Source organism: Lacerta agilis, chromosome 16, assembly GCF_009819535.1.
Source record: "Lacerta agilis isolate rLacAgi1 chromosome 16, rLacAgi1.pri, whole genome shotgun sequence".
Classification (NCBI taxonomy): Eukaryota; Metazoa; Chordata; class Lepidosauria; order Squamata; family Lacertidae; genus Lacerta; species Lacerta agilis.
This window is the reverse complement of record NC_046327.1, coordinates 37,062,591-37,077,569: the sequence shown is the minus strand read 5'-3', so window position 1 is coordinate 37,077,569 and position 14,979 is coordinate 37,062,591. Positions and strand designations below refer to the sequence as shown.

General features: G+C 44.5%; 1 protein-coding gene across 5 annotated transcripts in view; it reads left to right on the top strand.

Moving 5' to 3' along the window:
- Positions 1-8,681: 8,681 nt before the first annotated feature.
- Positions 8,682-14,979, top strand: part of ATP2B3 (ATPase plasma membrane Ca2+ transporting 3) — a 74,321-nt gene continuing 68,023 nt past the window's right edge. For all 5 annotated transcript variants that reach the window (XM_033174099.1, XM_033174098.1, XM_033174102.1 and 2 more), the window contains exon 1: positions 8,682-8,949. In XM_033174099.1, coding sequence (XP_033029990.1) covers positions 8,745-8,949 — 205 coding nt within the window. In that variant the 5' untranslated portion in view covers positions 8,682-8,744. The remainder of the gene's footprint in view (positions 8,950-14,979) is intronic.

Sequence of the window (14,979 nt, the reverse complement as noted above, 5' to 3'; positions counted from 1 at the left end):
TAAACATTAGGAAGAACTTCCTGACAGTAAGAGATGTTGGACAGTGGAATTTGCTGCCAAGGAGTGTGGTGGAGTCTCCTTCTTTGGAGGTCTTTAAGCGGAGGCTTGACAGCCATCTGTCAGGAATGCTTTGATGGTGTTTCCTGCTTGGCAGAGGGTTGGACTGGATGGCCCTTGTGGTCTCTTCCAACTCTATGATTCTATGATTCTATGAAATCCCTGTAGAACAATTCACCTGAATATGGGGTTGGGAAAATTTGAATGCTTAAAATAGTTGTTTTAACGGTTTTTACTGATAATTCCAATTTTTGTTTTTCTTGTTATAAAGTGCTTTGAGGGTTAGGTGGGTTTTTTACAGTCAAGTGGTATATAAATTTTATGAAATAAAATAAATAATATTTCACTAGTCGCATGTTCAAACCATTTATAATCCTTGCTGCTAACACAAATAATCTCAAATTTGCTTGTTTGCTCCTTAAATTATTTGACCAAAACAGATGCGATAGTCCAGCTAAGCCCTAAATGGTGCTCAAATTTCCTTGTAGTTTACATATGATATTCCACAGCAGCTCCTAAGTAAGCCAAGATAACTGTCGCTCATTTTGTTTTTATTTCTCGTATGTAATGGTTTGAATGTGCTCAGTTTAATTTTATTGCTTCCAGCCTGGTACTCATATAAAGCAAAATCATTTTAAGATTTAAAATCACGTCCTCTGAAGTAGTTGCAACTAACTGCATTTATATGTTTTAATTATCTGAAAGAACAGATGAGTTTCCTTCACTCAAGTTATTACGAAAGGGTGCCCGTTCTAGTGGAATGCTGCCTGTTACCTCCACTCAGCAAGTTGCAGAGATTATTGATCTATTGGTTCCAAGGAAAGAGATGAGGAAAGAGATTTGTTTTGCTGGACAAACTTCTTTTGGTGTATGTGTGTGAAAGTTGGTCCAATAAAAGGTGTCAGGTTACCCGTTCTGTGTCTCTGCAGTTTGACACTGAGCCGTGTCGTGCTGGATTCACTTTAGGGATGTGCCTTCTTTTTTTTTTTTAGAATATCTCTTTATTGATTAAAATCGTTACAAATAAAACTTCAACAAACAATATCAAACAATATCTAACCCATATACATACCTTTCATATATACAGCAAACATCTTACATGCATACATTTATTCTCACATACCTTACACATCTTCTTTCATCACTTAAAATCATTCACTCTCAACACTTCCAATTATCCTCTTTGCATTTCTTGACATATTTTCTTTAACATAACGTACAGTTGTTTTTCCCTTTTATTTCTCATATTCATATCTCAAATTTTCCCATTTGCTTACTAAGGTTCAATCTAAATCTGCTTCCAGGATTCCATTCAAGCCAGGGATGTGCCTTCTAATCTGCCTTACTGCTGCTGATAATAATGATAATAGGAACTAATGATTACCACTAGTAAAACTTTTAATAGTTTGTTATTATTTCATAGCAATTTTTGAGTTTTCAAAATACGTCACGTCATTTTTCAAAGTGAAAACAACAGTTACAAAGATGGCTAAATGCTTCTTCACACAATGCTTAGTTTGTCCTGAGGAACTGAGGCCCACATGGCATTGTGATGGTTTTAAAGCAGATTTGGTAAACAAATAGAAGATAGGTTTATGAATGGTATTCAGAGATAGTATGCCTCTGAATACCAGGGAGCAGAGACTAATAACAGGGAAGGGGTCCAATTTGAGAACCTTGCCTTGCTGGAGAGCCAGCCTGTCATCTCTGTGTGGTCCCTGTCAATAGACAACAGGGCTAACTAGGCCACTGGTCTGACTACGTATGGTCATTTTCACGAGTGTAAGAATGATCCTTGGTGACGGCAAAGAGTTTTCTCTTAAGCAGAAAAGCAGGAGCTCATGTGAAACAGAAATCTAGGCTGGATATCCTAGCTGCAGACATGGTTAGGAAATAGCAGCCTCTTTCTGTGCTGGGATAAGGGAGAATTTTAAGTGAACTGAGCCCATTTGCACATGGTGGACGGGAACCTATTTGCCTTTCACATTTTGCACTTCTCTGAATTTTGTGATATACAATTCCCATCTCAAATAATGGACCAAAATGCATTTAAAAAGATACACAATTAGCATAAAACACATTTAGAAATTCAAATATTGACACGAATTACACATTTCAATACCTGCTTTGTGGTAAAATTAAAATATGTGTTAAACATGTACTGAAATTGGTTTTTAAAACCACACAGGTTTAATACCAACAACAATCCACTACACAGAATGGCAGAGCAGATGAAATGTTAATAACAACAGCAGCACTTGTTGCCTTTAAGACTGTAGGATGGGGTGGGGATCCTGTGGCCCTCCGGATGCTGCTGGACTCAAACTCCCATCAGCCTCAGCCAGTGGGGATTATGGCAATTGTAGTCCTGCAACATCTGGAGAGCCAAACGTTCCCCATCCTTGCTGTGTAGAATATTTCCTTCTGTCTGCTGTAATCCTGTCTGAATTAACATATTTTTAAAGCCTGGGTACACAGATACATCTTAAATGAGAACAAACAAAGGCAGAGTCAGCAACAACTGTACCTCAGTGCGTGACATGAACAGGGCATCACCACAGAGAAGGCCCCTCCCCACACCACAGTATAAAGATCTGGGCAGTCTAGTACTGGGAGGGGCGCTACTTTCGCTATCTACTGTAGGTCCCAAATCATTCAGGGCTTTAAAAGTCATCACTAACACCATGAATTTGGCCTAGAAGTGTATAGGTAACCAGTACAAGTATTCCAGAATGATTCCAGCTGCCAGAGCTGGTTAGCAATCTGGCAGCCGCCTACTGCACCACCAGTTGAAGTTTCAAGGATTTCCTGGCACTAGTGCAGCAGCAAAAATGTAGTTGTTTGTAAATGGATGCGAAAAATTCAGAATTATTCAGGTGTGGCTGTTTTCAAGAGGATGCTTTGCTAATGTTATATGGGATTGAATCCTAAAGCAATTGGGCACTCAGTGAACAGAAGTCAGAGACAGGTGGGTAGCCGTGTTGGTCTGCCATAGTCAAAACAAAATCGAAAATTCTTTCTAGTAGCACCTTAGAGACCAACTGAGTTTGTTCCTGGTATGAGCTTTCGTGTGCATGCACACTTCTTCAGATACAGAAGTCAGAGAGCATCTCTATTTATTGTACCTTTAGGGGGCACTTTAGGATTTAATGTTTGTCCTTGTAACAGATTCAGGTCTTAAAAGTCCACATTCCCTGTATCCCTCATTGCTCCCAGCTGCCTACTGCACATTCTTTATTTAGTTCAGCCTTGTAAATAGGTTTGCAAAAAGTTACTAGTCCATTCATACCTTCAGTTGATACTGGTATACTGTATTTTATTTTAGGCACTTATGGCCCAGCTTTCATTAGGGACTGAAAGATAGCCACAAAAGTGGGGAAGCTCTCCTCAACTCTCTTCCTAGTTACATAAGTTCCCCTACTTTTGGAATAGGGAACATGGAATTTTTATTCGTTCCTCCAAGGAATTCAGGGCAGCTGGATCACAATTTCCTCCATTTTATTCCCAGCTGTTTGGCAGAGTACAGCAGCTGCCTTAGGCAGCAGAGTCTGGGTGCCATGAAAAACTAGCCAACGTTACTTTTTCATTTATTGCTCTATTTTTACTCCCATGGAATGATTGGCACTTACGGGACTTTCTGCTATGGGTGCCAAAATAACTTGGCCAGTCTAGGGTACTATACACCTGGACTTGGGGAGTAGGTGCTGTTTGCTGTTCTGCCCCAGGTAGAAAAATGTGTTGGGCTCGCTCTGGTCCTCTTAACAATCCTTTGGGGCTGGGTAGATGGAGAAGATAATGACTGATCCAAAGTCGCTGAGTGAGATTCCTGCTTAAGATTTGAAAACAATTTCCCCCAGTACTAAATTCAGCACCCTGTTCTTTAAACTACCTTGGCAGGCTACCGCCTGGAATATTGTTCCTCATCAGTTGTTTAGGCTATAAAAAGGTATCTTTGAATTCCATTATCAATGGTAGTTGAGCCCATCTAAAATATGCTAGAAATTGCTACATAGCTTTTGAGGTTTTAATGAGGGAAAAGACTGTTTCATTAGTATTTGTTGACAGTATTAAAGATGTATTATTGAAAGAATTTCTTAGGTATTAATACAGAAATGTCCAGTTATTTAATCCCTTTATATCTACTGGTAGTATTTTGGGAGCTCAGCAGCTGAAATGTGTATCACCCACTCTCAGAATAAAAATATGCAGTTTATAATATAATTGGGTTCTTAAAAAACCTGAGCAATAACAAATACAAAACAATTAACAAAATGATGTACGTGTAATGGTAAGGTAGATGACTTTATGCTAAATTCATTAAAAACTGATCACTGTGTATGCTTTTTGTTGGGATGGTAAATCTGTGGTCCTCCAGATGTTGTTGGACTCCAACTCCCATCATCCCTAGCCAACATGGCCAATGGTCAGGGATTATGGGAACTGTAGTCCAGTGCAGGTCTAGAGGCTCCCAATTTAAGCATCTTTTGATACCTGGTTGATTAGTTACTGAGCCTTGGCTCACTACTAGGGTATGAGGAGATCTGCATACATGCCAATGAGCAATTGCTGTTTTTCTATCTCTGGCAGAAACTGCAACACTAGGGGAGAAGCCTTGTATGGTTTCTTAGCAACGGCAGGATGCACTCCCACCCATTTGGGGCTGATCTGGAAGTGGTTAAGGAGCATGTCATCCAGTTACTAGGCAGCTGCAAAGGACTTTGTTTAAAGATTCGAATTCCCATTCAGTCAACTCCACCAACCAGAAGCAAGAGAAGGGAGGAGATCCAAGTGCAAGCATGACCAGGGCTGTGTGTGCTAAAATAAGCAAAATTCTGCATTCAGGTAACCCCAGTTCTGTGCCAAGAAAAGATGATATCTGCAATCTGTGTAAATTAAGCACCTTTACATGGTTTCTTTTATTTTGTGTCATTTGTACATTTACGTCTGGAAGTGACGGGGAAGAGTGATAGCAACCTGTGTGGTGGGACAGGACTACAGAACAGCCACCCCATCACCAGCATCGGTGCAGCTTCGCTGAATGGGGCTCTGGTGGAGCAGCATTGTGGTGAGGTCTGGGCTGTGCAGATGCACCGGCGGAGCCAAACCAGCACCCCTGTCAGTGCACCCACACAGCTGCAACCTCACGGGCCCCCCGCCCCCGCCCTGCCCATGTGAACTGCAATAATGCTGGTGGCAGGAGGGTGCCCCTCCCCACCACACTGGCTGCTACTGGGAAGGAGCAAAGAGATATGCAAAGGAGACTGACGCTCCACCCACTGACCACTAAAGAGCTCTATCAGCCACTCCAATTGGCATCCAGTTGCCAGCTCTGCACAGTTCCTCTCATTACGCAGAATAGCAGTGTTCCTACAGCCCTGGCCATGGCTTTGGAATCTGTCCCCTGAATGAGGCCTCCTTCAGACACTCATCCAGTCATGCAGGCAACCCATGCGACTGGTCTTGCCCAAGTGGTTCCTGGTGTTTGCACACATAGCACACCTGCAAACACCTTAAGGAATGAGCTCCCATATGCCTGGCTGAGTATGTGAAGACAGCTCAGTTTCCACGAATTTTGCGAAATAGGAAGGGATTAGGTTTACCCCAGCTTATGTATTGGATCAAAGTAATTGCTATATATTTTTGTAAATTTGAGTGTTTGGGCATACCATGTGGGGGTTTTCACTTCCCCCCCACCTTGAACAGTGGTAATTCCCTCCTGTCCAATGTCACAAGCCACTTTTGCAATTCCCTTCGGTTTTTAAGCAGTTTGCTTTGTGGCATTCTGCTGATGGCAATGCTTGTTCAACAATCCCAAGCCCAAAGCCCTGTTGAGTGTGCATAATGCAACACCCAGTTACTTAACTTTTGGCTGATGATTACAATTACAAGAGCAGAGATAAGGTTGATTCTAGTGGGGACGGGGGGGCAGGTGGATGGGAACGTGTCTCTTCTGGGCAAGCACACAAATCTGAATCACTTGGCACAAGACATTCAGCAACATGCTTCCCTCAAGCACAATTCATTTTAGGAAGGATTGGTTTGTCTTATGGTCTTCAGAGCATTTTATAATTTTGCATGGTTACAGTGCCACAGTTGACTCCTCATCTCCTACAAAATGGAACGTCTTCATGCATCAGATCTTGCAGAACAGAAATTAACACATGCAGAGCATTCTAACAGATTATAGCTGAGTTCAGGGGGTTCTCCTTGCTAAAATGAGACAAGATTATGAAATGAGACAAGGTCATGAAAACAGGGCTAGGCAGTAATGATAGAACCAGTGGAGATGCCAGGTTTATGACCAGTGACAGATGAGATACAGTTTATAGAGTCAGCAGACTCAGGGGTAAACATTTCCTGGACTGTACCTTACAGGTGAGAAATGGCATGTTTGGATGCTGTCTTGGGGGGGGGGGAGGTGGGAACTCCCTGCACATACAAGAATTGAAGTGATTAAAGCGTTTAAGACAAAGACTTTTACCTTTTAACCAATGTATTAATAGGCAAGCAGTATATGTCCAAAACACCCCATATTTCAGAGGAATTTCAGGAGGAGATGAGCTGCGATTTCACTACTTGTCTGTGACATGTTACTATATTTACATAAGTAATAGTCACACAGAAGTTCCATTGTGGGAATACTAGTACAGTCACCATAAAATATTGTCTAAATTCCTCTGCATCAGCACCAAGCATAGCTTTGGGCTGAGTAGCCTGCTTCAGGACCCTGGACAGCTCTTCACCTTTCCAACAGTTTATTGTGCCATACTCATTCAGGATCTTGGAGGTGAAGTAAATAAAGTAAAATATATTAATAAATGCAGATTTGTTTTATTTTGCTATCACACCCTGTGAGCAGCATTGAATTGGGAGACCCCAGACAGTGTACACCTTGTGTGTAGCCTTAGACATTGGTGGTTTAATTGTTTGGTATCTCAAAGTTTTAATTTGGGGGTGTCAGTTACCCAGCTATTAAAATATGCCTTCATACATGCATTCAGCAAGCATTCATGCAGTATATTCCTTAATCAATATGTAACAATTAAAGTTTAACATTGTGCTTAACCTCTTAAAGCATGGGGGAGGGGGAGAGAACTGGAGACGTCCCATTGTATACAAACCTACAGCACGTATACAAACCTACAGACTCCCCATGAGGCTTGCTATCTGAGCTGGGGACAAAGTCATGTCCTGGACCCCAGCAGTTGTTCCCCATCCTGCTCTAATCCTCCCTCAGAATCAGGAATAAGCATGTGGTCCCCACCTGTTCATGGGGGAAGAACACTCTCTGGGGCCAGTTTGGTTTACATTTGAGGTCTGATGAGGGCAAGTTCATGCATTCAATGGAAATGAGTGATGATTTTATTGGAGCACGTCACTTCAGCTACAGGTGTGTGTTCATGTTTATGCGTGCCCTCAAAAAACACTCTGCATGCAGAGCAATAGCATATCAAGGAAAAGGTTTTAGAACAAAGAGTTTTGTAATATTTTTAGAAGTAATAGTATTATTTAATACTGCAAAGACTAACTTTTTCTGGCAGAAACCTTGTAGGTCACAGTTCAGTTCAGTGAAGTGAATGAAGTGAATCTTAAGTGAATGGGTTTATTATGAATGAAAATAGGAGTGTGTGTGTGTGTGTGTGTGTGTGTGTGTGTGTGTTTTACCAAGCAGAGCAAGAGATAACAGGCAAGTGTGTTACAGTGTAAAGGACCACAGAATTGACTCAAATGAATATAAGTTGTCATGAACATGGATGTGACCTACTGTCAACTACTGGTGATGAATTGACCTAGCAAGATCAGTGCATGAGAGAGAGAGAAAGTATCTCAGGTGTATTACAGGAAATGGGGAAAAAATATTAAAGGTGGCCATTCCTTCTATAAACAAGTAGTAGCTTTTGTTTATTAAACTGTTATTTGTATATTTACTTATCACATTTTTATCCCACCTTTCCTCCAAGGTGCTCAAAGTGGCATGCATGGTCCCCTTCCGCCCCATTTTATTCTCACAACAATTCTGTGATGTACTTCAGACTGAGAGACTGTGACTGGTCCAATGAGCTTCATGGTCATGGGGAGATTCGAACCTAGGACTCTACACTTTGGGATGTAGAGGGCCATACTGGAAACAAACAAACAAACAAACAAACAAACAAACAAACAGGGGATTAATAAATGCAGGTGTGGGGGAGAGAAACATTCAGGTTATGTTTGCGCAGATGTATGTATATGGCAAGGTTGTCTTTTTAATTTTCTGCTAACACCCATGTTGCCTTTCTGACAGGTTCTCTTTCTGCAGTGGGGAGACCTGTGGCGCCACACTCTGACAAGGACGTCTCCTCTGCCTCTTCCATGGCTTGGTCCCCTGGCTGGCCTCTATAACACTTTGTGGCCCCTCCATCTGGGGCTCTGTAGGATGAACAGAGGACACCACTGTGACTGAGCAGGTAAGCAGGGAAGCTGAGCAGGTTACCATCCAGGCCATGGGGGGTGGGAATCAAAGTTATTTCCTGGAGTTACTTCCTTTCATTCCAATGAATGGCTTTTCCTGTTCCCTCCCCACAGGTTTCTCCTTCTGTCTACCAGGCTGACCTAGCCCAAGGCAACTCTTCACCCCCCCCCCCCCGGCCCCTTTCCCCACACCTTTGCCCAGTGTAGCTCAGCTCAGCTGTAGCTTCACCTCCACCATGGGAGACATGGCCAACAGCTCAGTGGATTTCTACCCCAAAAGCCAACGGCAAGAGTTGAACCATGCGGGCGGTTTTGGCTGCACCCTGGCGGAGTTGCGCTCCCTCATGGAGCTGCGTGGGGCCGAGGCGATCCAGAAAGTCCAGGAGACCTACACCGATGTCAATGGGCTCTGCAGGAGACTCAAGACCTCCCCCACCGAAGGTACCAGGCTCTGGGTAGGGCTGGGTGGGCAGAATAGGCAGGCAGTCCCCACAGTCTCCCATGCTTAAGAACAGAAGGAGAGAGCCTGCTGGCTCAGGGAATCGAATCCAGTATCGTGTTCTCACAGTGGCCAACCAGATTCGTGTGGGAATCTGGCAAGGAAGGACCCAAGCACAAGAGCCCTCTTCCTTTCTGTGGTTTCCAGGAACTGGTATTCAGAAGCATTACTACCTCTGACATTTATGACATTTGTTCACACAACCCTTACACACCAGTCCAAAGCCGCTGCTACAATGAGAGCTTGAAAACTTCTGGCCCAATTTGGAATGTTTCAGCAGGCCACTTCCTTGAATTTTTGGCTATGTAGTTTTGTTTTATTTATTTATTGTTTTTAGCCCTTTTATCTAGGCTGCACACCCCCCATGCCTTTAAAGTGCACAATTTCTCCCAGTCCTGGGAACTGTAGTTTGTGAAGGGTGATGGGGGTTTGTAGGGATAAACTACAGTTATTGGACTACCCACATTTAGCTTTCTTTGCTTTGTGACTCATGCAGTTTACCCTTAAACCCCAGATCACAAAATGTCTGTTCTCTTACCTGTTAAGAAACCTGTATCTCCCCACCTGAATTGCCCCTGATCTGTAGAGCTGGGGTCACAACCTCAGAGCCTCCAGATCCTCCTGCTCTGTGAGAACAGGACCCAGGAGCCCTGGCTCTTAAACTTGCCAGTTTTTGAGGCTGCCAGCTTTTTAACATGCTCCTGCTTCTGACCCTTTAGTGGCAGCCCTGCAACAAACAAGCAGGTGGTGATATTTGCCTCCAGTGTCCTTTTAAAACTCCACTTGCTGATTTCTCATTATCATACTTGCATTAGAGGAATGGAAGGGCCCAGTCTGTCCCATCTCAACCTAATTTTACATGTTTTGAAAAGTGTTAAATGTGATTTTATTTTATTTTCGATCCTTTTGTGTTTGCCACTCTGGGCTCCTTTGGGTGAAAGAGAAGGATATAACTTTAGTTAATTTATTAATAACAATGGTGTTGTTGTTGTTGATGATGATGATTATACTTTTTATTATCACCAGCAAATCTTATTTTTATCCCAGAATTAATAGGAGCCAATGATCTTGGCTCCTAGAGCGCCATAGTCTAAAAGTGGGGGACGTGGGACGTTGTTGGAATCAGCTCCCTGCCCTCCTGGCATTTGTCCCTGCTGGCTGGGGCTGATGGGTCTTGGAATCCCAATAACAGGCAGGATTCTACTATGCTGTGTGCGTGGAATGAGGTCCACTTGCACCTTGGAGTGCAAAAAGCATGCATGGCGTGGGGAAAGTGGATTGAGAGAAGTTTTTTCTCCATCTCTCACAGTACTAGATCCCCGGGTCACCCAATGAAGCTGAACTATGAGAAATTTAAAGCAGGCAAAGAGGACTTCTGAACCATAGTTAAAACAACGAAATGTTCTGAGATTTGGTGATGGCCAGTGGTTCCGCTTTGAAATGAGATTAGACAGATACTTGGAAGACAAGGCCCTCTATGGTTCTTTATATTACCGCAGGGGCAGTCTGCCTCACTGGTGAACAGCAGCAGGAGAAAGCTATTGGCCTCATGTGCCTGGGCTTCCCATAGGCGTGCAGTTGGATACTTTGGTCTGATCCCTTCTTATGATGCTGAGATGCAGCTACTTCTCAGTTGTGGAACAAGACCAGCTGTTTATTACAGTCTGTTTTAGTTTTAGATTGACAGGCATATCTTCATGGCAATTTCTAGGTTCAATTATAGTGAATCGCTTTGGCATGATTATTACTATTATTGTTATTTATAATCTAACTGATGTTCATCTGTTTAGTCAATTTTGCTGCTGCATTTGCCACTCAGAAGCAAAATTGGCTGATGGATTGCTGTAGGCATAAATGCTGAAAATTGATTCGTGTTTGGCAGGCTTCCGATTCAGACTTTGGAAGTGTTGTTTCCTTCAGAGATAATAGGGTCAGGGCCAAGGTACTGCTAAAAAGCAAGCATTAGTCGTCCTCTGCAAGCACTTGGAAATAAGTCCAGTTGAACGCAATCTGAGGTCTGGTCTATGGAAATAAGGATGGGGTGAGGATGGATCAGTTGACCCATGAAAACATAGGAGCATAGGAAGTTGTCTTGCACTGAGTCAGACCATTGGTCCACCTTGCTCAGTATCAACCAGTCCTACCTGGAGATGTCAGGGATTGAACCTGGGACCTTCTGCATGCTAAACCAGGGCCCGTCCCCAGGCAGCAGAATGGTCCATACCCCCTTTAGCTTTTGAGCAGATGGGACTTTCTTCCTAGTAAATGTGTTTAGGATGTGTTAAGGGAGTGAAAGCAAAGGCTGAGCAAAGCTTCTGCAGTTTCACTCCCAGTATAAATGGATAGAAGTGGAGCTGTGCTAAATTTAGCTTCCAGCTTCTGCTTCCCTTGACACAGGAAGGGAACTGGGCTGGTTGTCCATCAAAGGTTAATACAGACAGGCGCTGATAGCCAACTGGGTTTGATTTGGTAGTCCATGAAAAGAAGGTGTCTCACCCCTCCTTCGGGCAGCTTGACCCAAAGCTTGCTATCCTTCTTTGATGGTTGCATAAACCAGTGTCTTTGCCTAGGCCACAGTTCATCAAAGTGAGAAAGTGAGCTCTGCCTTTCCTTTTTGATCCTCTGTGCCATTCAGCATTGACATTTAAAAGCTCTGGTGTCAGAAATGGATCCCCTCCTGCTTCATCATCCGTTCAGTTCTGACTTCCTGGCAAGGGAAAAGAGAAGGGGGTCTTGCAGCTCAGGGGCAGAGTATCTGCTGTGCATGCAGAAGGCTCCAGGTTCAATCCCCACCATCTCCAGGTAGGCCGGGGGGGGGGGCGGACCCCTGCCAGAAACTCTTGAGGGCTGCTGCCAGCCAGTGTAGACAATACTGACTAGGTGGACCAATGGCCTGACTCCATATAAAATGGAATTCTATGTTCCTAAGACTTGACAGTAAGTTTATGGTGAGAAAGTGGAAAAGAAACTCCACTCACAGAGCTTGCTTCAGTAAAACCATGGCACTCAAAGAACTAGCCAGGGCTCTCTGAGGATAGTGCAGACACTGATTCCTCCCTGATCCCATCTCATCCAGTTGCTTTGCAACAAGTTTTCAGACCCATATTCAAACTTCCCCTCTCCTGACCACTGTGACTTACACGGGCGACTATGTGGTTTGGTCAGTGGGTGTGATTCCAGAGGCAGAAGGGAAGATTTAGCTACCAATTCTGATCTGCAGAATTGGAACTTGGGCTGAGAAGGCTCTTATACCTGAGGACCCCCACATTGCTTTCCCCTCCTACCCCACCTTGGCATTGGAATCTCTGCTGTGATTCCAAATACTGCCTCCCACATCTAAAGGAACTAGACCTCCAGTTACCAGATGCTGGGGGGAAACAACAAAGAATTGCCCCAGACTCTGTCTTCTTCACTTGTGAGTTTTCCAGAGCAGTGTTCAAATTATGGGGGGGGGGGGGGACAGAGGCCAGTGCCCTACCTTTTCAGACAGCCACTTGGCTCCTGTCTGAGAAGATTAAGGGGCATGATTTGGCTAACAATGGGGGGGGGGGGAAATAATTCACAATTTCATTAAAAGCCCCCTTTCTCCCCACTACAGCCCATTTGAACACTCTCCGAGACGCATCCAGTTGCTGGATAGAGCACTAGACTAGACGGACCCAACATAGGCAGCTCTAACACTATTAGGACCTTTGGCATTTATGACTCATTCATTGGCTGTTTCTGTCTGGGTTGAAGATTTTCACAAAACCCGGGTCACTGAAAGGTGGAAGAAGGGACTAGTCAGAGGAGACATGGCCCAGCTGCATTGTTAAAGCTAAGTGGGTTGTGACTTAAATCACTCTGAGCAGATGCAAGTAAGATAGCAGATGAGTGGGTGGGTGGGTTAGTGTATGTCTGAATTAACAGCTATGTATGAATGCATGTGTGTCATTGTGTATGGGTGGGTACGGATTTGTGCTATCATTATTATTTTAATTTATTACCCACCCTTCGTCCTGAGTTCCCAGAGCAGGTTACAACGTTTAAAACACAGCATTTAAAACGAATTGCAATCAGAAATAAAGAATGAGGAGTTGAAGGCCAGAGTGAAGAAGCGCATATTCAGCATGCATCCAAAACCGTATAGGAGCTGCTGCAGAGAATGCCCCCCCCTTGAGCTGCCACCCTCCTCCCCCGCCCAGATTCTGACAGTAGCAGAACTACCAAGACAGCCCCCCCCCCAGCTGATCTTAACTCCTGAGAGGGCCTGTAGGGAAGGAAGCGCTCTCTCAGATATTTGGGGCATGGGTCATTTAGGACTTTAAACACTAATGGACTTTCAACAGCTTGAATTGTGCCTGGAGATGAGCAGTGACCAATTCAGCTGTTTTAAAACAAAGGCTATATGTGTTCTGAATGGAATCCTAGGTAGTAATCTAGAAGTGCAGACTATGCATTTAATAATCTGCAGCCTGCAGGCTGAAAAGATTCCTCACATCTGATGTACTTAAAAAAAATTGATCACAGGCCATTCCTCACATTACCTTTCTAATGTGGAAGCAGAGCCCATTAGGGTAATGCAAGATGCTGCAGGGCAAAGTTCTCAAAATGACACCAGATTTACAGGTTTGCTGAAATTAAAATAGATTCTTTCTAGGTTTTCCAGGTGGCTACTTAGACCCCCCCCCCAAAAAAAACCTAGAAATGAGGATTTTTTGTGTGCCTCTGCTTTACCTAATCATGTGCTTGGGGATGCAGATGGTGCTGTGGTCTACACCACTGAGCCTCTTGGGCTTGGTGGTCAGAAGGTCGGCGGTTTGAATCCCCGCGACGGGGTGAGCTCCTGTTGTTCAGCTCCTGCCAATCTAGCAGTTTAAAAGCACGCCAAAAAATGCAAGTAGATAAATAGGTACCACTCCAGCAGGAAGGTAAATGGCGTTCCCGTGTGCTGCTCTGATTTCGATGTTCCGTTGCGCCAGAAGCGGCTGGAAAACTGTCTGCGGACAAACGCTGGCTTCCTCAGCCTGTAAAGCGAGACAAGCACTGCAACCCCAGAGTTGTCTGTGGCTGGACTTAACTGTCAGGGCAGGGTCCTTTACCTTTACATTTAATCGTGTGCTTAATCTGCCTGTTGGTCTGCCCCTCAGCACAGTGAAGAGTGTGAAAAGAAAGGGTGCCTCAGAACACATTCAGAATATATTTCATTTAGCAGCTAGTGAGTGACCAAAGACAGTCCTCACACTTCTGGGTTTAGGGGCAGAATATCTAATCTATTGAAGGCATTTCTCTGAGGTGTGGGGGTGGTTTGTTTTTAAAGACCTTCCCCTGACCATGGTTAATGGCCAGCATCTGCTATAGGTTCAAATCTTGGCATGCCCATGTTTGCATCCCTCTTCCCTTTGTATGTGTGTGGGGAGGCAGTGGGGGCTCGCTCTGCTCAGGTGGTCCCCTCTTAGCCCCCTGTAAGGCTCCTTCCTCTAAGGGCAATGGTGCCTGACGAGGAGACCTTTGGAAACTGCCAGAAGATTCATGGCAGACTGGTCCAGCCGCCTGCCTGCCTGCCTGCCTCTCTCCCTTTGCCGGTTTCCCCTTGAATTGTCCTTGAGGTTGCGGCAGCAGAAGCAGAAGCAGCAGCCGGTACTGTCTCTCTGCTGCAGGGAGCTAAAGGCTTCTTTCCCCATCACACAGAGAGGGGAAGGGAAGGAGAAATCGGGCAAATGAGGAGGGCAGCAGGTGCCTGCAAGTGAGGAGGAGCAGGGGAGGCCAGGCTGTGGGGAGGAGGAAGTGAGGAGAGAAACCGGTGAGCCCAGGGAGCATTCCAAATGCAATGGTTTCTGGCAGGTTGTCTGTATGAGGGGGTGCAAAGGAAGGCTGCAGGGCTCCTGCACTTTTACTTCATGGGTCCAGATTTGGATGGTGTCGCTTCCCCCCCCCTTCCACCCCATGCAGCAAGCCACACCTGCTGATATTTCCTCTTCCTTCCATCCATC